Here is a 24,094-nt window from a genome sequence, read left to right as displayed (position 1 = left end):
AAGGACCAACCTCCGTGGGAGAGACACTTTGCTTTATGCAGTAGGAGGAAACCTATGGAAAGCCAAGAAGACCACAATCCGGCCCTAGAATGGCGCGGTAAAAGTGCAAGAATTCCGTACGGAATCCGTACGGAACTAATAGCCGCGGCTATTAGTCATATTGAGATGGCAGTGTGCGAAATACCCGTCAATATTCGGGGATGCCCTCATCCCCAGATTGTTCTCGATATGCAGTAGCCAGCTAGGCCATAACATTACAATATTTCATGGATGCAAGCAAGCCAAGACAATCGATCTATATCTATAGCCCACATGACAACACACACACACACACACACACACACACACACACACACACACACACACACACACACACACACAGACACACACACACGCACACACGTTGAACACACTGGTAAAGCAATAGGAGCCTGCATTGGCTAAAGTTGTTGGGATGCACGTTATTTTATAACAGGGAGGGGCAAAGTTGTGCATTACAATGCAAACACGACAATAATTGGCACCGTTCTAGCGCACTCAGAAGAACATGAACTGAATAAATGCCAGGTATATAGCATATCGGAGACGGGCACACAATCAGTGCATTTGCAAATGAGAGCCTGCAGTATGACCGATCTTGTGACATTATTTAACCATCCATCTACAGCTAATACGATCAGACAGATACATCATTGATCACATAAAAGCCCACAACAAGCCCAACATCACCACGGCAGGTGCGCTCTCTCTCGCACATTCACACAATCACTCCAACTTCTCCAACTCCAAGGCAAAGCTGTTTCACTAAGACCACAAACAACCACAACTAACCAGCCTACATATCCACAACAATGCACAACAATTAGTTCTATACATTGCGTCTATCTTCTGTTTGGGGCACATGGCTAATTTGCATACTTGCACAGGACTGTCGGCTCCGCTTGTCAAAAAAATAGAACGTATTTGTGAATAAATGCTTTGAATTCTGAATACTGGACTTGGTGAGCTTGGTGAGTTGGCTATGGGACGTGCACTTTTACCGCGCCATTCTAGGGCCGGATTGTGGCCTTCTTGGCTTTCCATAGGTTTCCTCCAACTGCATAAAGCAAAGTGTCTCTCCCACGGAGGTTGGTCCTTACAGATACCCGTAGTTCTGACTTTAAAGTCAGAATTCTGACTTTTTTCTCAGAATTCTGAGATTAATGTCAGAATTCTGACTTTAATCTCAGAATTCTGAGATTAAAGTCAGACATGTAAAAAAAAAAAAATTCTGACTTTATTCTCAGAATTCTGAGAAAAAAGTCAGAATTCTGAGATTAAAGTCAGAATTCTGACTTTTTTCTCAGAATTCTGATAATAAAGTCAGAACTTAATTTTTTTTTACATGTGTGGCCCTAATCCTCTTCCGTAGAATCCACCTCCGAGGGTGGTATCAGAAGTTTTCGGTCAGCGGATTCGCCGGCTTCGTGTACCGTACAAGACCTTTGCGGTTTCGCCATGAAATCGGCTTCGTGTGGACGGGGCCTCGGAGGTGGTTTCAATGCATAAATTTTCAGTGCTTGGAGTTCAATGGCTTTTTATTTTCAAAATCCGATAGCACAGATTTACTTCCATAGAAGTGACTCAAACATTTTGTGGTTGAGAGGGTGTATCGGTTTCCACCATATAGGTTTCTACAGGACAAAATCTGTGTGGGGTTGGGGGAATCTAGTGGGGGATATGTTCAAGAACAAGGAATTTAAAGCTACTTACAATAGGCCTAGGCTACATTAATTTCCCATGATAGCAGCAATGTTCCACTTTCAGCTGGAATTCACCGGTACATCAAAACCACGTGTCTTCTTTAGATTTCAGTTCCCTTTATTTATTCACACAGTTCAGCAGCGGCATTCATTCAGAATCAGAGCCCACATTAAATCTGCATTTAGGGCGACTATCACTACCCAGCCGAAAAATAGATGCGCTATAAATGGTTTTGTATATAGCAGTCAGGAACATGGGCATAGTTGTGGAAGTGCTGGTGTTAGAAAAAAAAGTTGACGGGAATTAAAGTGCTGCACATCGACTGTACAAATGTAGATTATTCGTCACAAGAATTTTAATTCAGAAATCGAATAGGCTAATTAAGTCTGAATTGTGAGATAAAATTCAGCATTCTGATAATAAAGTCAGAATACTTGGATAAAATCCGAATTCTGATCATTAAATCCAGCATTAAAGGTTCATTTCAGAAGGTTCTCACCAGTCATTTGTCGCCTGCTCGCGATGTCGAGTTTTAAGTAGGCCTAGTTCACTAGCGTGCAATAATTTGCAATGTCAGAATTCTGAGAATTTAGTCAGCATTCAGATTTCTCAGAATTCTCTGACACTGCAAATTAAAGCGCTACTACTAGCGAACTACTTTCAGCGTGGCTGGAGAGAACTACCTTAAATTAACCTTTAATGCTATTTGCATGAACGCTTTTGTGTGAATTAGTTTGGTTCTCCTTCATGGAAGCAGGAAGTGGGAGCTTCCTGGGGCTTGCCCCATGAATTCAACCCATGCACACGCTCACACACCACACTTCGTATTTCTCACGCAGAGAAATTACCAGGATAGCGCCCACCAATTTGGGCCGCTATTTAACAGTGTTACAGGTAGGAATCAAATGTGTTTCCCGTACGTCGGGTAACCAGCCGTCCTCTTTTGCCCGGACATGCCCTCTTTTTGAGACACTTTAAAAAAAAAAAAATCCGGAATTTCAAAATTGTCCAGGATTATATTAAAGCCTCATACACACTGAATTTGCGTAGCGTTTCTCTCGGCCGTTCACAAACTAGTTAGGCTACGCCCTCCCCTACTCAGTTCTGTTCGCTTTGCATTGTTGGAAGTGAGTAGGGGGAGTGGTTAAGTAGAGCCTTCAGATTGGACGGTTTGACTTAATCAGTTACCGTCGTGTTTTGTATTTATTTTTTTACCATTAGTCTTATAGGGACAAACGTTAACAAATTTCTCCTACAGGGGATTGATAAAGTTCTATCTAGACTATTGAACAGAAAGAAACACTTGGTCATACATTACACACTTTACCACTGCATTGGCCTAATGCCACAGATATAATTTCAGCATTGGCCACATAAATATATAATTATGTTTTTGCACGTTTGCAACGTTTAATGGTTCAGGGTCTAAAGTTCAAGTATATGCCTCTACTTGTATTGCTTAAGCCAATAGCCTTTTGAGGCAGTGTTTTTTCTGAATATTAGTGTTAAGGGCCAATAATGCCTGCTATCACACGTTCGTTACCAGGTCTGTGGAAGCATAGTCACATGTAAATAACATGTTATTATGGTGTAGCCATGCATGTTGTTTTATTAACGTTTTAAACTCAGTCCTTGGTAGAACCTACTTACAGTAAAAATCACTTCTGATGGAAAAAATATGTTTATGAAAAACACTCTTTGTTATCTATTGTTCCTATTATATTGTTTAAAATGTACGCATATATTAAAAAAAATATAGCGCATAAAAAGTGGCTGGTAAAAAAGATGAGTGGCTGGTAGATTTTGAAATCTAACTGCCACAGTGAATGGTGGGCAAAAAAGTTAATATCCATCTCTGGGTCTGTGTGTGTGTGTGTGTGTGTGTGTGTGTGTGTGTGTGTGTGTGTGTGTGTGTGTGTGTGTGTGTGTGTGTGTGTGTGTGTGTGTGTGTGTGTGTGTGTGTGTGTGTGTGTGTGTGTGTGTGTGTGTGTGTGTGAGCGTGGGTTGGTTGGGTTTTTTTTTTAATGGGGTGTATGGTCCCACTGCAGGTGTCATCAATAACAGCAACATGTATGCTTAGGACTAGAGAAAAAATAGTATCTTCCTATTCCTTGGTGACATGAAAATCTGATAGTTCATGAAATTAACTATCAAGTCGCATGTTTTATGATGATAGTTTGATAGTTGCTAGCTCATTTCATGGAATTAATTTCATGAACTATCAAGTTTTATGTCACAGCAAAAATTAACGATATTAATTCAGAAATATAAACAGCAAATGTGATGCATTAGTGTAAAAAAGACTAGCCCCCTCAAACAGGCTATAGCGACCGAGATATCTCTCTCTCTCTCTCTCTCTCTCTCTCTCTCTCTCTCTCTCTCTCTCTCTCTCTCTCTCTCTCTCTCTCTCTCTCTCTCTCTCTCTCTCTCTCTCTCTCTCTCTCTCTCTCTCTCTCTCTCTCTCTCTCTCTCTCTCTCTCTCTCTCTCTCTCTCTCTCTCTCTCTCTCTCTCTCTCTCTCTCTCTCTCTCTCTCTCTCCCTCTCTCTCTCTCTCTCTCTCTCTGAGCAGGGGTTGACGAAAGGTGGCACCCCGCTGTGCCTGTCGCTGCTAGACAGGCACTTGCAGCACCTTAACGATGACTTATCTAAAGAGGATTTTTCTAAAAGATGAGCTTATCCCACGCGCTCTGTCACTGTGGAAATATATAGGACCACGAAAAATATATATATTTAAATGATTCATCTTCAAACCGGTGGTTAAACTGTGTCGACTTTGCACGTCCTCATGTCAATTGCTGGAGAAAAAAAAGAAAAAGATTAAGAGCCTGTTTTTATCCATCCCCCACTGTAATAAACATTAAAGCGCACGCTGCGTTATTAGTTATTACATTATTATTATGTATTTAATACTTCCCAGGACAGCTCATCGTGTAAATACGTCAAGATCACGGACAGGTTTTAGGAATAGCATTTGCTCTGTAAAAAGACACGCATCAATACACTGAAGCGTGCTTGTACACAGCTGATTGGGCTACACAGAGGTGGGGTGGGGGGTGTTACGTTAATGACATCAAAAAATACCACCTACCACCATACCATGCCACCTGCACAGAAGCACCAGGCTACGTAGGCCTAATCTATTTTGATATTCCAATTTTGCACCGAATCACAACAAGAGCCTTGGACGGTCCAACACCCACTCACACACGTGTGTGTGTGTGTGTGTGTGTGTGTGTGTGTGTGTGTGTGTGTGTGTGTGTGTGTGTGTGTGTGTGTGTGTGTGTGTGTGTGTGTGTGTGTGTGTGTGTGTGTGTGTGTGTGTGTGTGTGTGTGTGTGCGTGTGTGTGTGTGTAGGTGAGAGACTTCTCGCTGGGCGAAGGCACGAAGCGTATGCTGAACCGACGCGAGAAGCGCGGGGGGGGGCAGCCGGTTTACGGGGACGACAGCTAAAATGGGAGCAGAGGAGAATGATGATGACAACCGTGTAGCGACCACCGGAGACCCTACGATCCGGCACTGAAGGTAGGACGGCGGCAGCCATCCGTGGATATTGCCGAGCAGACAGAACCACGAAAAAAACAAAGGCATTGAGAACGCACTGAAATAGAGGATCAGAGGTAAGTCTATGGCATGATTATTGAACGTACGCTATTCTGTTGAAAAGGGCGGTTCGATTCAATGGTTTTGATGTTGAATGATAAACAGTGTCATTCTGTGCGACCAAACGTCGTTTGTTGAATTGGTATTTCATATTCAGCCCGATCCATATTCATTAGCCGCTTCTTTGATTCTCCAGAAAGGACGCTGTCGTGCATTGACGTATCCAAAATTAGAACTGGACCAATCAATGATTATGAATTCAACGTGAATACACAACATTCACGTGTGCACATACGAGTGTCATCACACGGTGAATAAGAGTAGCCTATGCCATTTATGCCATCGCTGAATGCATTACATGGTAGTGCTTCCCAATGTAGGATGTTGTTAATTATCTGCTTGAGATGACCTATGGTGCTTATGAGTTGAACATATTTAAATGATCGAAAACCGTCCCATCTGACCCGTGTTTCTGTACCCCCCCCCCCCCGCCCCGGACACCTGCACAGAAGGTGCCTCGCATGCACCCAACAGGCCCCCTGTCGTACAAACCATGACCAGCCCCCAGCCCCCCGGCGTGAGCAGCTACAACGCCACCCCCGGGCCCTGGGACCCGGCCCTGCCCGTGGCCGCCGGTGTCGGGGGGGGCCCTGTCTGGCTGTCGGTGGTGAACAGCGCGGTGAAGATGGTGCTGATCTCGGTGATCGTGTGTCTATCCCTGTTCGGCAACGTGGTGGTGCTGCTGGTCTTCCAGAGGAAGCCCCAGCTGCTGCACGTGGCCAACCGCTTCGTCCTCAACCTGCTGCTGGCCGACCTGCTCCAGACCGTGCTGGTGATGCCCTTCGCCATCGCCGCCACCCTGCCGGGCATGTGGCCCCTGGACGCCCGCCTCTGCCAGGGCCTGGTGGTGCTCATGCACCTGTTTGCCTTCGCCGGCGTCAACACCATCATCGTGGTGTCGGTGGACCGCTACCTGGCCATCATCCACCCGCTGTCCTACCCCACCCGCATGACCCCGCACCTGGGCACCAACCTGATCGCGGCCACCTGGGTGGTGAGCCTCATCCAGAGCACGCCGCCGCTCTACGGCTGGGGCGCCATCGACTTCGACCGCCGCCACAACGTGTGCTCCGTCATCTGGTCATCCAGCCTGTCCTACTCGCTGGCCGTGTGCGTCTTCTCCTTCTGGCTGCCCGTGCTGATCATGCTCGGCTGCTACTGGATGGTGTTCCGGGCGGCGCGCCGGCAGAACGCCCTGGTGCACCCCGTCCAGAGGCACTCCCCGAACCCCCAGCCGCAGGAGGCCCCCCCGCCGCCGGTCCAGGCGCCCGGGTCGGACGCGGCGCCATCCGCCGCCCCGCCACCGCCGCCGCCGCCCCCTGGGTACCAGGTGCGGGTGCGGCACAGACGCTTCCACTACCACTGCAAGGCGGCGCGGGTGGTGTTTGTGATCATGGCGTCGTACATCGTGAGCATGGGCCCCTACAGCGTGCTCAACACCGTGTCCTCGCGCTCAGGGGCCGCCGTGCCCCCCTGGCTGTCCTCGCTGGCGCTGGTGCTGTTCTTCGTGCAGTGCTGCCTCCACCCCTACATCTACGGCTACATGCACCGCAGCGTGAGGAAGGAGTTCCTGGCCCTGCTGTGCGGGCCCCTGTGCAGGCAGGGGGCCCCCAACCAGATCTCCGCCATGGAGAGCTGCCGGACGGCCGCCGACGGGCGCTCCGGCCCCCAGGGGGGCCTGGTCCCCGGCCTGGCCAAGCGCGTCTTCCCCCTGCACACGTGGGAGGAGGTGACCACGTCCTCCTCCCCCACCTTGGACAGGAGGTCGAGGGACAGCCGCAAGGAGACCACCTCCGTCAGCCTGAGCCCGGAGAGGGAGGTCCCTGTGGGGAACGCCTGAAGCTACGACCTGCAGCTAGGACTCTCGCTCCCAACCATCAGGATATACGTGTCATGTTGTGTTTCGTTTTGTTTGTACATTTTTAGTTGCCTCTGTTATTGAGGCGGTTGTGAGAAGAAGAAAAAAAACAGAACATGAAAGAGCGCGTCTCAATGGGTCTACTGTTCAATTTGTCGTAGTTGATGTGTTATGTATATCATTTTTGCGGGCCAATGTGTGTCCTCATGACAGTTCTCTATTTAAATCAATGTTTTGTATATTTTCATATAGATGCAGTCGTAATCGGTTATCGATTGAACCAGCCATGCATAGGTCTGTTACCTTTATATGTTGCAGCGTTGTTGAAATCCAGGCTCAAGTTTACGTTGTGAAAAGATGTTGCTGTAAATATGGGCCTTTATGCTAAAGTAGAGATTTTCGGGGATTATCGTCTGCTATGATTTGATAATCATGGACTCGCCTGCCGAGGTTCAGAGATGACATCTGCTTCGTCACCTCTGAATCTCAGCTATCTTCACCTCAGATATCATCTCTCTTTGTGTCAGTGAAAGCAAGCAAACTTGTAAAGCATATAAACTCAGGGTATTAATGTTCAAATGTTGAGTGGCCATGTTTTTAAGCATATTCTGAAATGTGTCAGTCACACTGCCGTGTTTGTTACATCCATTCTTATTTTTGTTTTTTTTTACCCAAACAAATTTCAAGGTGGAAAACATCTATCTGAGCAAACAAGAAATTATAGAAATTTGCCTTAGTCATTCTCAAAAGGAGGGGTAGGATGTGCCTCATCTGTGACAACGCCATGGTTAACCCTAAGAACAATGGCCGCCTTCAAAAGAATACACTGACAATGACCACAAGTGCATTGAAAATTACGCCAAAAGAAACCAAAAAGTGAAACCACACAAGTCCAACTAGTCATTTGTGAAATCGGCATGCAGTTGGATGTTTTTCTTAAAACAAATAGATTTCCATGCCATAATGGATCCCTTTGAAGACATATGGCAAAATATACCTCATACCCGTTTTCTATTTTGCATCAAACCAGAGTTTTTATAGTGTTGTGTACCCTCACATATATAACGGACTGATTGCTGATGTACAGTACATACCATTACCTCAAGGCCCATTTGAGAAAAAGGCAATCTATTGAACTGAAGTGGTAGAAGGCGTGGTCGCCTCATCTTTTGATTAGAGCTAAGTGATGTACCCTGATTGAAAGTCTGTTAAGGTAGAGGGAAACAATAAAAAAAACGGCACTTTGGGGCACAAAGTGCAAAGGAAGATGGCATTTCTGCAAGATGCAGAATGAGCCATAGACATGCTACAGATATATATATATAACATTTTAATTTATCATTTTTTGGTCCACTAAAAAAGCTTTTGAAAAGGCTTCCTACAGCACTGAATATTTTAAGATAAGCTCGTATGAAATTAGCATAGAAGAAAAAAGTTACATTGACAAATGTCTACAACGAAGGCATGTGGTTTTCTTTGGAGATAAGAAAAAAATATTTGATATTAGGACCAAACTGTTTTAAATTATTTAATGAATCATACAGGCCTTACATCACCATAAACGCAAGGATATATGTATTGCTTATGTACTGTACATAAAGAATTTTGGAAGTGCTTTTATAGTATATCTGGGTTAGTTCAATAATTGTATTTTCTTTCAATCGTCTGTATAGAACTCATTAAATTAATCAGATGTGTAAAATGTAAGATACATCTTTCTACCATATCCACTTGACTGATCCCCAGCCATGTATAACTAATTTCGTGAATAGTGTTGACTTACCTTTATAACCTCCAGATCACCAGCTCAAACCGTGTCAAAGAAATAAACCGAAGCATACTTTTCCAAATAAGTATTTATCATTTGTAAAAATGTTACCAGCAGGGGGTGCCAAACCCACACAGTCCACACTGCTATTAACAACGGAAGAAGAATCTGCATTTCAGGTATTTGTAACTCAAAGTGTTCGCGAACATCGCTGTGCCGTGTACTTCATTATTCTTCAATCTCTATTGCGATGAACCCCTTGACAAACGTTCCATGGTCCCCAAGAGGTCACACTAACCTCCTACAATAAAAACATGTCATTTTAAATAAAAAGGCAGGAATGGAAAAACAATGTAGAGCGATCATGGTTATAGAGAGACCTCATTTATGAAATTACCACAAGCTGTTTATAGTCAAGTCTGTATATGCCCTTCACCTTCCACAAAAAACAGAAAAAATGACTTTGTATCACTATACTATACTATATACATGCATTTGAAAAGGCATGTATATACTATATATATACACACACACACACACACACACACACACACACACACACACACACACACACACACACACACACACACACACACACACACACACACACACACATACATAAAAACATAGATATACCAACGCATATTATGTCAATACAGCAGTAGAGATCAAAAGACTAATGATAATATAAAAAGTAGACCAAGAAAATGGGACGGAACACAGTTGTGAACTTTGATTTCTTGAGGCCTATTAGTTTACTCTTACATCCAAAATTATTAATATTAACAACAACAGCCAGATCTTTGGAAGTCACCTTTATGTTGAAGGAGCCAAAACCGCTCAAGAGCAAAAAAAAATATGAAACCCAAAAAATAGGAGCACATTCAACAACAAAAAAAGAAGGATTTCTTGTTTTGCCCTTGCCGTTGTTACATAGATAAGCAATTTTCTTTTGAGTCTTTTCACATAAATTCCTCTTGAGAAGCCGATGCTGAAGGGGCCTGGGGCTGCGATGAAACCTGTCCGCCTCACCAATCCACCTTGACCACACTGTAGATCTTATTCACAAACCAGAAACTGGAGAAGAAGCCGATGGTGCCTGGGGCGAGGAAGGAGAAGGAGGAAAGTGATGAGGGTTGTAGTAGACTGTCTAGGATTCAATGGTTTTGATGTTGAATGATAAACAGTGTCATTCTGGGCGACCAAACGTCGTTTGTTGAATTGGTATTTCATATTCAGCCCGATCCATATTCATTAGCCGCTTCTTTGATTCTCCAGAAAGGACGCTGTCGTGCATTGACGTATCCAAAATTAGAACTGGACCAATCAATGATTATGAATTCAACGAATACACAACATTCACGTGTGCACATACGAGTGTCATCACACGGTGCCATTTATGCCATCGCTGAATGCATTACATGGTAGAGTGCCTCCCAATGTAGGATGTTGTTAATTATCTGCTTGAGATGACCTATGGTGCTTATGAGTTGAACATATTTAAATGATAGAAAACCGTCCAATCTGACCCGTGTTTCTGTACCCCCCCCCCCCCCCCCGCCCCGGACACCTGCACAGGAGGTGCCTCGCATGCACCCAACAGGCCCCCTGTCGTACCAACCATGACCAGCCCCCAGCCCCCCGGCGTGAGCAGCTACAACGCCACCCCCGGGCCCTGGGACCCGGCATTCTCAAAAGGAGGGGTAGGATGTGCCTCATCTGTGACAACGACATGGTTAACCCTAAGAACAATGGCCGCCTTCAAAAGAATACACTGACAATGACCACAAGTGCATTGAAAATTACGCCAAAAGAAACAAAAAAATGAAACCACACAAGTCCAACTAGTCATTTGTGAAATCGGCATGCAGTTGGATGTTTTTCTTAAAACAAATAGATTTCCATGCCATAATGGATCCCTTTGAAGACATATGGCAAAATATACCTCATACCCGTTTTCTATTTTGCATCAAACCAGAGTTTTTATAGTGTTGTGTACCCTCACATATATAACGGACTGATTGCTGATGTACAGTACATACCATTACCTCAAGGCCCATTTGAGAAAAAGGCAATCTATTGAACTGAAGTGGTAGAAGGCGTGGTCGCCTCATCTTTTGATTAGAGCTAAGTGCTGTACCCTGATTGAAAGTCTGTTAAGGTAGAGGGAAACAACAAAAAAAACGGCACTTTGGGGCACAAAGTGCAAAGGAAGATGGCATTTCTGCAAGATGCAGAATGAGCCATAGACATGCTACAGATATATATATGTATAACATTTTAATTTATCATTTTTTGGTCCACTAAAAAAGCTTTTTAAAAGGCTTCCTACAGCACTGAATATTTTAAGATAAGCTCGTATGAAATTGGCATAGAAGAAAAAAGTTACATTGACAAATGTCTACAACGAAGGCATGTGGTTTTCTTTGGAGATAAGAAAAAAATATTTGATATTAGGACCAAACTGTTTTAAATTATTTATTTATGAATCATACAGGCCTTACATCACCATAAACGCAAGGATATATGCATTGCTTATGTACTGTACATAAAGAATTTTGGAAGTGCTTTTATAGTATATCTGGGTTAGTTCAATAATTGTATTTTCTTTCAATCGTCTGTATAGAACTCATTAAATTAATCAGATGTATAACTAATTTCGTGAATAGTGTTGTCTTACCTTTATAACCTCCAGATCACCAGCTCAAACCGTGTCAAAGAAATAAACCGAAGCATACTTTTCCAAATAAGTATTTATCATTTGTAAAAATGTTACCAGCAGGGGGTGCCAAACCCACACAGTCCACACTGCTATTAACAACGGAAGAAGAATCTGCATTTCAGGTATTTGTAACTCAAAGTGTTCGCGAACATCGCTGTGCCGTGTACTTCATTATTCTTCAATCTCTATTGCGATGAACCCCTTGACAAACGTTCCATGGTCCCCAAGAGGTCACACTAACCTCCTACAATAAAAACATGTCATTTTAAATAAAAAGGCAGGAATGGAAAAACAATGTAGAGCGATCATGGTTATAGAGAGACCTCATTTATGAAATTACCACAATAATAAGCTGTTTATAGTCAAGTCTGTATATGCCCTTCACCTTCCACAAAAACAGAAAAAATGACTTTGTATCACTATACTATACTATATCCATGCATTTGAAAAGGCATGTATATACTATACACACACACACACACACACACACACACACACACACACACACACACACACACACACACACACACACACACACACACACACACACACACACACACACACACACACACACACACACACTCATACATAAAAACATAGATATACCAACGCATATTATGTCAATACAGCAGTAGAGATCAAAAGACTAATGATAATATAAAAAGTAGACCAAGAAAATGGGACGGAACACAGTTGTGAACTTTGATTTCTTGAGGCCTATTAGTTTACTCTTACATCCAAAATTATTAATATTAACAACAACAGCCAGATCTTTGGAAGTCACCTTTATGTTGAAGGAGCCAAAACCGCTCAAGAGCAAAAAAAAAAAATATGAAACCCAAAAAATAGGAGCACATTCAACAACAAAAAAAGAAGGATTTCTTGTTTTGCCCTTGCCGTTGTTACAGAGATAAGCAATTTTCTTTTGAGTCTTTTCACATAAATTCCTCTTGAGAAGCCGATGCTGAAGGGGCCTGGGGCTGCGATGAAACCTGTCCGCCTCACCCAGCCCTTCAGTCCACCTTGACCACACTGTAGATCTTATTCACAAACCAGAAACTGGAGAAGAAGCCGATGGTGCCTGGGGCGAGGAAGGAGAAGGAGGAAAGTGATGAGGGTTGAAGTAGACTGTCTAGGAATGAAAGAAGACCACACTAAACCTAAAACTAAAGTAAGAAAAAAGGACTATAAAGACAAAACCTGTCCCAGCCGACGACACCGACCCAACTCAGAAAAACACAACGCAAAACCTCCTGCCTTCTCTTCTTCTTTGGTGCATTGCAGCATTGAGCTCCAGAGAGGCGTTTGTGTAGGGACCAGAATTAATTGAAACAAAACCGCCTGTACCTAAAGTGAAAGAATCAAGTGTGGACGTCGAGGTGCCGTCGAAGCTGCCACTAATAAGCCGAGTGTCAAACCTCAGAACAAGCCGTGCTAACGTGGAAACGGCAGCAGGCGGTCTCTGTACATCCGATAGCCTGACGGATCTCCCATTAGCGGCTGCCAACACGCCAGGATACAGCGAAGGGAGGCCTGAACCCTTGCCGTAGCATTATGTCACGGTGGAAGACATGGAACGTATGACTTCCCTCAAGCCTCGCTCTCCAGGAGACAGGTAACATTTTAATTAGCCCAGCTTTCCCGGTGGCTGTTCAACAGGTTTCATGTGTTCTTAGCGCAGACTTAGTGTCTTACTGTCTGATCAAAGCAGGGTTGAGGGGAGACGGCGAGAAAGATCTTCAGGAGAGTTCTTATTCATAATAATAAGAACAAGCCGGATTTGGATTATTATCACAATCCGAGCTGGCAGTATAGGATTTAATACATGGCATCTCTTCGCTAAAGCTTGATGCTCGTTGGTTAGAATAACGTCGGCCCCCTGCTGTGATGATGGACCAATAGGCCGTCGTATCTAGCCCCCAGACAGCCACAGACCTGAACATATCTCCTCCCGACGTCCAATGACATCGCAGCTTGTATAATTTTGTGGCCTAACTCCACTCACCTTCTGTCACAATTGTAACATGATGCAGTCATATGTGTGTGTGCGTGTACACGTGTGTGTGTGTGTGTGTGTGTGTGTGTATATTTATGTGTGTGTGTCCTCCTCCTTCCCTTATTCAATCCTACGGTCTATCTGTGTTGTAGGGTCAGCAGAGAGGGAAGGATGTTGCCACTAAACAAGAGGCAGCAGCGGTTATTTGCTGGGGAAAGGTTTACCGACGCCCATTACAGTCCTTTACAGCAACATTCAACCTCAACACGCCGTGCCTCAGCTCACGTGGTCACATGGAGGGCGATGTAGTAACATGGCATGGGCGACGGATACATATTTCAATTAATTAATATGTCCATATATTTTACTCTTGAACAAATAATAGTTTGAAATGGTTGAATCAAGTGTGTGCCCTTGTGCATGCTTGTGTGTCATCACTCGTAGTAACCAGGAAGTGTTATTGACGTTATTCTTTCACATCTAGTTAATCGAGATAAGCTCACAAAATTAAAAGGCTTGTACGGTTGGACTCCTTGGAGTCTCCTTCATGTGGCATATCGTTTGTGTAGATATCATGACGTGAAAAAGATCGTTTACGTTAGCATTGAGCTTCTACCGTAAGTACATTGGATTTGTAAGAAGCAGCTAGCCACTGGCCATATAAATTGGGGTCCCCACACACAAACGCCTGATTTATAATAATCATTTTTCCAATTGATTAATCATTTTAAATCGATTGGACGTCGGCAACGTCCGACATGGTTAGCTTTTTTGTCGCCAAGCTTGTGGCTGTCATAACAGCCGTGATCCGCTCAAGCCGTGGGCGGAGAGTCGGACTTTACCGCGTGATCGTGCTCAGCAACAGCCAGGCCCAGGCTGTTGCACTCTTAATTCTTTAAAGGGGACATATCATACCACCAGGTGAGAGTTTGATTAGTTTGCCGTTTTCAAAATGTGCAGCATTGTGACACCACAGGTGGGCGTGTCCACCTAGATGTGTGACGCATTTCACAATGCTGCAAATTTTTTTCAACCTGCTTGTAATGGCTAATCACAATCCCACCTGGTGGTATGATATGTCCCCTTTAAGGGTGAAATACAGCCACACTACTGTCATTGCTGTTCAACAGGTAGCTCTCATGCGGTAGCTCTCATGCACCTAATGGACGACTACTGTTGATATCACGTGCCACACTGTGCGGATCGGATCATATTTCTTTTTCCCCTCCGATAACCGATCCAGTGTAATGGGCAAATATCGGCCCGATATCGATGCCATGGAACGGATCGGGACAATTATAAATTTGAGGCTAAAATCGTGTTGCAATTCTTCCAGAATCAAAGTCTTTCCGATTCTTTGTTAGGATAACATGCCTTTTGGCTGATGCCTCTACAAGCCCTATAGACATAGAGGGGTATGAATGAAAAAAATAAAAGGTTGGGATTTCTCTGGGTGGGGCTAAATGCTAGGGGCCTTGATAATGCAATTTGAAACTGGATTCTTTTACTGCGCAAGATGTGACCAAAGTCCAAATCCTTTAGGTCTTTATTTCTGGTTCTCCCTTTCTCAGCAGAGAACCAAGCAAACAGTAGAGCAGTGCCTCCCGTAAGCGCTCCTTGATACAACAGGATTGAGATCCTGCCCTATTGAAACGACCCGCACCCACACACACACACACACACACACCGCCATTGTCACACATCCAGAACAAAGGCAGCCATTGTCAAGCCTCCACCCTGAAATCCCTCACCAAAAAAATAATAAATAAATTGTTTTACCTGTGAACAGGAAGAAGATGAGCACCATGATGGTGGTGTAGCCGAAGTAGAGGATGGTGCTGGCCGCGCCTACTATCTGTAGCTTGGAGAAGAAGTAATGGATGGCGTAGATGAACAGGTAGACGGCCGTGAAGCCACTGGTCAGGAACGAACGCCACCACCAGTGGTAGTCCTGGAAAGGAGAAAACATTTAAGATTTTAATTAGGAATAAAAATGTACCAAAACATTAGGCTTGCATAAATATGTTTCTTCTTCGTTTTGGTGGATGTAAAGAACGATAGACGTGCATTTGAAATAAACAAGAGGGCCCGGCACTGCTTCTTAATCACCTCGTGAATATGACCTGGTTATGTGAATGCTCGTGATTGTATCGATGATGCGTGATTGTGAAGTCACTAAATTAGCAGTCATCTACATGTTTTGTGTGCACCGTTCCACTTCCAATTCATTAATCCATCCGTTTCACCGACCAGCACCCTTTTTCAACACACTTTTTAGGGATCCTACGAAATCTACAGGAGCCCTATTTTATTTGTGTTATTCGTGTTACGTCCAAAAAACTGTATGCTCAAAAGCTGTACAAATTGCCAGGCTTGTAGAACTCGTAAAATTAGTAATGGGTTGTTAAGTGGTGCCATAATAAGCACTTGAATTTCAACATTCTCAACAAACTGAACTTTCCACAATGAAAGTATGCATTCAACTTTGTATACATGCACCATTCGGCATGATGAACAACTCATGATGCAACCCATATGGTCAGACCATTTAGATTGAATGCAATGTCCACAATTCAACAAAGGATAGAACAGGCCACGTAGGATATTGAGTGTGCGATAATGCCTTGTTTAACCTGTATACATTGATTGTTCAATGCACAAAATATATGCAGCCGCACCCAGCCACAGTCTCATGAGTCTGGTGAGCCAGGGGCTTTGAACCAGTCATTTGAGGCTGCTTGAACCAGCCATCAACCACAGACTCCAAAGTTAACCTCCGGTAAACCTTCTCTTATGGCCTACCGATACAACTTCACCATAGCTACCAGGCTCACCATTTCCTCCACGTAAGGAAGACTGCTTCTTCTCAAAATATGGTCTCATCTGCCCTTGGCACTGTACATAACCCTGGGAAACTCCCCGATAATCTCCTCACCTCAGCACAGAGGTGGAAGTAGCAGAGCAGCACTGTCGCCTCAGAGCAGGTGATTAGCAGGATAATGAACACGAGGAACAGGAAGCCAAACATGTAGTACATCTGGTGGGACCTGAAAGACCAGACACACACACAAAACACACTGAGGCAAATGCATAGCATCATTGAGTATGTGTTACGGCTTTGGGAAGTTAAAGCCACCGGAAGTGACTTCCGGACACATCCGTACCAAATGCTGTTGAGAATGAAGAAGAGCTGGATGAAGATGCAGCCGAAGGGCAGGATGCCGCCCATGACGATGCCCGGGATGGGCTTGGTGAAGAAAGACTGCTCTGGGATCTGCCGGGGAATCTGATTGGTTCGAACGGGCTGCTCGATGGCCTAGATGATTGGACGGCAAGAATCGTCCGGGAAGGTTAATCCGAAAGCATCACAAAATAAATACATAATAGTTGTAATATTTATAATTATAATAATATAATAATTCGCTCTGAAATGACCGCTAAACTCACAGGTTTCTTGAAGCCAAAGTAGGCGCCCAGAAAGGTGAGGGGCACGGAGATCCCGAACCACAGAGCCAAAATGGCGACGAGGGTGCCGAAGGGGATGGCCGCGGAGGAGCCCTCCACCCACAGGATCAGGTTCATCAGGAAGAAGTCTGCGAAGATGATCCTGGGACACGTGGGAGAGACGAGAGCGGAGGGGTGGAGTAGGAGAGGGAAGAGTCATTCAAGTAAACAAAAAAGCCGACTACTCACACCACGACCTTTATTTGATCAAATATTAACTTTTAACTGGAGTGGTGAGCACCACCACCTCAGCTAACAATGACGACGGCATTGGAGGACAGGTAACAAGGAAATGACAGTGTAAAAAGACGGATATGAAGATTAGACAATCTCGAGGAGCTATAAACCTGTCAGTCCCTTGTAGTGATTGACCGATATATCGGCCGGCCACTATAATCGGTCGATTTTTCTTTCATCATGATTTACAGACAGTTCAATAAATGTTCGTTTTTTAATTGAGACATTGTAACATTTGTTATCATCATTGTGTCATTTTTATGATGTAAATTGAGGGAGGCTTAGCCTGGCAATCCAGACCCACATCTAGAAAGCTGTAGGGTCTGGCAACGAGTAATGAAAATGGCCTAACTCGAGGGGCGGCACCATACATGCATTTGAAAATATCAGAAGAATATAAGGGGTGACGTATCCAGACCAGGGGAGCTAACCAATAAATAAGACTCTTGCTGTATCCGGTCGGTAAAAAAGCAACGCTTTTGGCCTGCCTATATTGATACATCGATGTGATTGATTAATGTTCTGGGCCAGGGGAGGCCCAGAACACAAAAAAAAAATCGGCATAGGTATCGGCCCCAAAGAAATTCCAGATCGTCGATCCCTAGTCTCTTGAGTCTGCCCGTTCAGATTACAGATCCCAGCCTCCAGCACCATGATGGCTCGAAACAAATACGACGCGGAGAAAAGGGAAACAAACCGTTGGAACTGGATATGAGCGGCTCCTCGATCGACAGACAACATTCTAAAAAGGTCTAATTTGAGACACTAATATCCAACCAATATGCGTGCGATGAAACAAGAGAAGGACACTCGACCTACCCCGGGCAGAGCAGGGCCGTCAAGAGGACGTTGGTCTTCCACTTCTCCCCCCCGAACGCTGAGGGAGCAAACAGCAACCATCGGTGAAAAAGAGAAACGTGCCAGTACAATAACGAGGTGGACGGGGGGGGTCCGTACTTTTGTAGAGGCGTGCGGATACGTAGCCGGCCGGTGTGCCGAGGAGGACCCAGAGAACTACGGCGCACGTCATCAGAGCTCCGCGGTTGGCCGGGCTGAGGAAGCCCAGGCAGGCCAGGACTAGAGAGGGAGGCAGACAGACACACACCCGTCACTGAGGTCCAGCATGGAGCCACACGGTTAATGAGCCACCATGTCAGCAATGCAATTGAAGATAGATTAAGGCTCTTTGAACGTCACGCAAGTCCCACCGCTTGTGCCATGTCTCAAAAATCAATACATCAGGGGGAGAGATAGTTGAGGTATATATATTGAATATTGCTGCCAACCCATCTAAAAAACTAAAAACATAAAAAGTTTTCACCAACTACAGCACATAATTTAAAATAGATAAATATAGAGAAACTAAAGGTATTTTGCATATACTATTCAAATATATGGGGTAAATATTGTGTTAACATAATGTTAATCAACTTCAAGGGGCAACATAAGAGTTTATGCCATAAAAATGTTCAATGTTCAACTTATGTGCGTCGCCATGACAACAGTGGCTAGAACGGGAGGCAACCAGGAAGCGCGACTTTATTTACGACCACTTTCTGTGTTGAAAATTAAACCCATTTGCGTGAAGGATCGTTGACGGATGGGTAGAAGCCGTTTAGGTAACTATTGCTCAGCATTTGCCCTATTGGACGCATGTTTCTCAAAGAAAAAACAGCAGCCCAGACAGGATGAGCAATTGAATGAATTAAAACAGAAGTAGCAATAAAGTAGAGACAGTAAAACTCCGGTCAGGTGCCGGCCTTTACCTACTGCAACAACTTAGGAAAGGTCATTGGATTGGTAAATTAAGGGCTTGTGTGGATCATAGCGTTTAGTGCGCATTGCCTTCAGAGCAATAGAGAACTAAAGTGAAAACGTCACGTTGTCCTGGCCACCAGATTTTCAGTTCTAAACAACCGAACGAGAGATGGCGTTTTCCATTGCTTCCATGTGTTGTTTCTAAATGAAAATAAATCAATTTCAAGAGGTGAAAATCACTACAAATCGAAACATGGCGAGGCGTTCATGTATTCCCCTGGGCTATTAAAAGGTAAAGTTTGCGCTAGCATGAAAGATAAAGTTTATAATGTAACGGTAAATTGGCTCAATCTCAATATTACTTACATCATTGGTAAAGCAAACTCGCAAATCAATTCGCAAAAAAAATCGTTCCTTTTCTATAAAACGTTCGTGTGGCATACGATTTCCCCTTGTCCATTTGGTTTGTGTCGAACCGAAAATCGGTTGCAACGGAAACACGCCATCGCACTTTAGTACTCTATTGCTCTACAACCAACCATCAAACAAACGATAAAAGCAGAAAGAGGATGCTCACAGAGTGTGATGAAGGTCATGATGAAGATCTGGGTGCCCTGTCCGAGGAAGACTGACAGCAACATGCCCTTCCTGGGGGGCCGGAAGACGTCGCCGTGCACCTGCTTCCAGCCAGACTCCTCCTGAGCGTCCTCCTAGGAGGGGGGGGGGGGGGGGGGGGACAACAGAGAGACGATAAAGTGAAGCACTGCAGGGTTCTCTGACGTTTTATGGAGCGGAACAGCCAGTACCCCGTTAGTATCGGAGTGAACAGGCCACTATTGGCAATCAGGGGAGAAATAATTAGGTAAGTAGATCATTATAAATGGAGGTGTTTGAAGGAGAGCTTTACCCAACATTTAGCCCATTAGCTCCTGTGCCAAAAGCAGCAGAGGGGGAACATAGTTTATAGAAAAAATAACTATATCCCTCCCGCTTTTCCCTACCAGAAGACCCAATTTCACCACCTTATATACACATGGATCAGAGTAAATAGTCTTACGTAGTTTATTTGGACTTTTCCTGATGGTGTCGGAACCTTAATCAAGTCCTGTGGAACGTCATACAATTTTTAAATAGCTATGTATTCTCATACTGGTCATACTTAAGTCAAATTAATGCTTCAAATTTTTTGGGGGATATTATTTTATAGATTAGATATAGATTATTTTTCTATCGGCACAAGCACACATGCGTCTGTATTTTGTTTGCAACCTCGTTTGCAACCTCCATTTCAATTGCTCCTAGCTATTCCTGTTAGCCACATAGCATTATTAGAGGCAGGGATAAGAGGAAGAAACCCTGAAATGGCATCTATCTTTACCTGGTCCACCTGGTTGTATCTCGCTATGTCCTTATGCAGGGTTCTCAGCATGATCATGGCAACCATGCCAGACAGGAAGAGGACAATGACTAGCGAGTTCATGATACTGGAAAACACATCGGTCACACCACAGCATCAGCAAACAGGTACAAAAACAAACAAATCAAAGAAAACACACAGGCACACATATTCTAAATGCAGACGTACAGTAAGTAGAAACTGTTCAACCTATGAATCCACGCACAAAATCCCAAATGTAGTATGTCACCATACCTGAACCACTGGATGTTGGTGTGGGGCATGGATACCAGGATGTAATCCCATCGGGAGGCCCATTTGATGGCGTTGTTCTCCTGTGAAACACACAATCTATACGTCACTACAGGCTATTGATCCAGGTTAGGCACCAGTGGCACCGACAGACGGACGCACAGAATCACACACACACACAAATGTTGTGAAATCCTACCTCAAAGCTAACCGAGTAGGTGTATGTTATCTTCACGTCGGAGTCAAATGTTGAGAAAACATCCATAGGCACTGTCCCGCCACACGCCGGTTTATTCTCGTCCTCGTGTTTGATACTGTCCCGCGACGAACACACAACAAAAAACATTACAGCAATACAACCAGGCGCCAAAGTCAATGAATAAACATGTTGAGGAAACTTTCAGACAATAATAATAGATTCTGCATTGGTTGAGTCCATCAGCGTAGGGGGATTGCATGGTAAAAAACAAAAAAAATGCTAATCGTGAGATTAGTTGATTGTGTATCTGAAAGCCATCCATGGTTCCATAATTTCAGTAGGATGGATCGCGAATGCGGCCGAGGTTCACATCACATTTTCCACATCATTCCAGTGACCAGTGCTTTATAATGACAATTGTGGCCTGTTGACCAGGCCACAAATACATACCTCCTGGGCTCCATAGTAGCAGCCACCAGCCTTGCACCTTTCCATCCTTCGTCCCCTCCACTGTGGTAAGTGATCTTGATGTCCACATGGTTGAACATATAGAAGCTGTTTTTTTTATTGAAGTCGGCCTGGAGAAAGAATAAAGGTATTTTTAAACTGAAAATGGTCACTCGTAGATCCACATCGCTTTACCTTTAGAGAAATTGCTTCAATACCACAATATAGAACAAAAAGACACAATAATTAAATTTAGGTATTTTTATGTCAACTGTAACTCAAAGCACAATTATTGACAACAAGCTGTGGTCCAAACCGATTCATATATCAAGGGGAAGCTCTACCCTAGCCACGGCGACCAATCTTCCAACCTCTCTAAACGCTATATCCCACCACAACCTCCTGTATTATTCGGACGCCTCAAGATAGACTTAAAATATACTTTAAAATAACACCTGACTTCAAGATGCATGCATCTTTATATTTATATATCTTAGTTTAGTCGTCTTATCTCAATTTACCTTACAAGAAATTTGGGACCACTGCCAGTGCCAACTACAACTAATCGCTACTTCAATCATCATTGCCTACAATGAAACCTTTGAATAGCGATAACATTACCTCATGAACACACATTTTGGTACTCTGTATTCATTACTATACTACTATGTACTCTTATCAAGTGCAAATTACAATGAACATGGTTATATCGTCAATCTCAATTATGGGACAGATGCAGAGCTTCAATTGTTAATCGTGTTAGTGTATAAGTCTACACTATAAATTGACTTTTGAACAATGAGTATGGGTTTACAGTAGGCCTAAAAGTTTAAGAGAACACAAAAGTTCATTTTTGCTGATCAAGTAGAAAGACAATGTCTTCCCCCGTGCACCACTCAAGGTTACACCAGAGCCCATAGAAGAAAGTGAGCCAGTATGTGGCTCATCGGTTACAACTCCATGTTCCTCAGATCCGACTCACATTGATAACGCAGGCGTCCTTGCCATTGCCCTCAGGGGTGACGTAGCAGCCAATTGGAAAGCCCGGATTGCAGTACTTCTGACCCTGCTCTACATCATAGCACCAAGTGACAGGCATATTGTCAACGATCCTGGAGGAAAAATAAACATCAGCCAAACCTGCTTTGCATGGGATTATTGTTGTAAAAATGTTGTACCACAGTGAACAGGTTGGTTTACCAGTGATGCTGGTAGTTCAGCTGCATTCCACGCTTAAGGAAATCCAGTTTTTCTCCATCCTCCTTGTTACCCTTTTTATACACTTTTGTGCATACCTTCTTGCATTCCACTTTTTCATCAAAATTGAACTGTCAAAAGAGAAAAGATTGTGACCTTAAATTAACGGCTTTACATGTTAAGATCTCCTCCCATTTTCCATGGGGACACATTACATATTTACTAGTCATGATTCTCACTTTGTATGGGGAACTCTCAATTCTTTCACCAAACAACACCTGCCCCAGGTTCTCCGATGGTCTGCTCTCCTTTGCATCTTGGCAGAAGTCAAACCTTTTGAGAAATGTGCAACAATTACAAATAAACACCTTGAACACATTCAGTGAAACCACACTAGCCATTGAGAAACACGTACACGTCATATTCGTAAGGTAGGACCGATTCCACTGAATCCAACCGATTCACGAACAGCTGGATCTGAGTCTGTAATGAAACAAGAGTTGTATCGGTCAGTTGAGAATGTCACGAGTAGTTTGAAGCCACCTGTGCCCGCCCAGCAGCTCATTGACAAGCGTCATACATTTTCGTCTGTCTATGGTACCCCTGCAACACACGCACTACTAAATAGTAGCCTACTATGTTTACTTACAACTGATAGATGCTACGTGTATCCATGTAAAAGAAAGACGCCCTACGATGTACATGCCCCTTAGTCGGATAGCATTCTGCTAGTTATGACGGTAACGTTACTACTTGCCTTAACTATGCCAATGTGGCAGCGGTAGTGATTGCAACCAGCAAATATTAGCAAATTAATTGTTGTTTGTTTTGATGAATCAAGAAACTCAGGCCCAAAGAGAAAAAATAACAGATGTGTATCTATGTAAATCAAATGCATGATCAAATAATGTTCTTTCACTTTACCTGGCATTCACCCTCTTCTTTAACCTCCTTACAGAAACTTACTGGAGCTAAACCCGGAAGATAAAAAGCTGAACACGAATATAACACAGACAACGCGCATAAGGGTAACAACCCAAAGTTCGTTCGAGTCTTCATTTTAACTCGGTTTCGCTTGTTGTCCTGGTCTCCCGGTGTAGAATGCGATTATTACAAGACAACAGGATAATGGACCGTCGACTAGCTATTAAGGGTTAGCTCACTAGTTAGCCTGCGCTGCTGCTGCCGCTGCTGCTGCTCGGGTTAATGATAAGGTGGGCCGAGCTGCCTGTCACGGTGGCTGAATGAACACTGCTGTCCCGCCTACCGCTGTCATTCCAGGACTACCTCCAGGGGGATGAGGAGAGAACAAACTGGAAATTCAGGAAACACGATCGTCCCACGCCCTCACCTTACC

The 24,094-nt window shown here is 44.0% G+C and overlaps 2 protein-coding genes across 4 annotated transcripts; one reads left to right on the top strand and one right to left on the bottom strand.

The window, feature by feature from the left end:
* Nucleotides 1-5,077: 5,077 nt before the first annotated feature.
* On the top strand, nucleotides 5,078-9,426 carry gpr101 (G protein-coupled receptor 101). Its single transcript, XM_030368176.1, has 2 exons — nucleotides 5,078-5,360; nucleotides 5,853-9,426. The coding sequence occupies exon 2, from the start codon at nucleotides 5,897-5,899 to the stop codon at nucleotides 7,241-7,243; it is 1,347 nt and encodes a 448-aa protein (XP_030224036.1). The 5' UTR covers nucleotides 5,078-5,360; nucleotides 5,853-5,896; the 3' UTR covers nucleotides 7,244-9,426.
* A 329-nt stretch (nucleotides 9,427-9,755) lies between these two features.
* Nucleotides 9,756-24,094, bottom strand: tm9sf5 (transmembrane 9 superfamily protein member 5). 3 transcript variants are annotated; one of them, XM_030368174.1, is made up of 19 exons: nucleotides 23,662-24,094; nucleotides 23,153-23,220; nucleotides 22,977-23,070; nucleotides 22,741-22,868; nucleotides 22,523-22,652; nucleotides 21,544-21,671; nucleotides 21,094-21,208; nucleotides 20,898-20,977; nucleotides 20,625-20,730; nucleotides 20,304-20,351; nucleotides 19,824-19,956; nucleotides 18,446-18,565; nucleotides 18,308-18,365; nucleotides 17,195-17,354; nucleotides 16,912-17,063; nucleotides 16,683-16,794; nucleotides 15,527-15,698; nucleotides 12,744-12,832; nucleotides 9,756-10,048 (listed from the first exon to the last, which is right to left on the bottom strand). In XM_030368174.1, exons 1-18 carry the CDS (start codon nucleotides 23,794-23,796, stop codon nucleotides 12,765-12,767), a joined length of 2,007 nt encoding a protein of 668 aa, XP_030224034.1. In that variant the 5' UTR covers nucleotides 23,797-24,094; the 3' UTR covers nucleotides 9,756-10,048; nucleotides 12,744-12,764. The 3 variants fall into 3 exon arrangements, with proteins under 3 accessions (XP_030224034.1, XP_030224032.1, XP_030224035.1); XM_030368172.1 differs by lacking the exon at nucleotides 9,756-10,048 and having other exon boundaries at nucleotides 11,765-12,832; XM_030368175.1 differs by lacking the exons at nucleotides 9,756-10,048; nucleotides 20,304-20,351 and having other exon boundaries at nucleotides 11,765-12,832.

This window comes from Gadus morhua, chromosome 10 (genome assembly GCF_902167405.1).
Source record: "Gadus morhua chromosome 10, gadMor3.0, whole genome shotgun sequence".
Classification (NCBI taxonomy): domain Eukaryota; kingdom Metazoa; phylum Chordata; class Actinopteri; order Gadiformes; family Gadidae; genus Gadus; species Gadus morhua.
The sequence above is the reverse complement of the archived record's forward strand: the minus strand, read 5'-3'. Positions and strand labels throughout refer to the sequence as shown.

Coding starts and splice junctions, on each gene's coding strand:
- gpr101 (XM_030368176.1), top strand. CDS start 5,897: ATGACCAGCCCCCAGCCCCCCGGCGTGAGCAGCTACAACGCCACCCCC.
- tm9sf5 (XM_030368174.1), bottom strand. CDS start 23,796: ATGAAGACTCGAACGAACTTTGGGTTGTTACCCTTATGCGCGTTGTCT. Junction 21,672..22,522: donor AGGACGCCTGCGTTATCAAT/GTGAGTCGGATC, acceptor TTCTTTCTCCAG/GCCGACTTCAATAAAAAAAA. Junction 15,699..16,682: donor ACTTCCACCTCTGTGCTGAG/GTGAGGAGATTA, acceptor TCTCCTTTCCAG/GACTACCACTGGTGGTGGCG.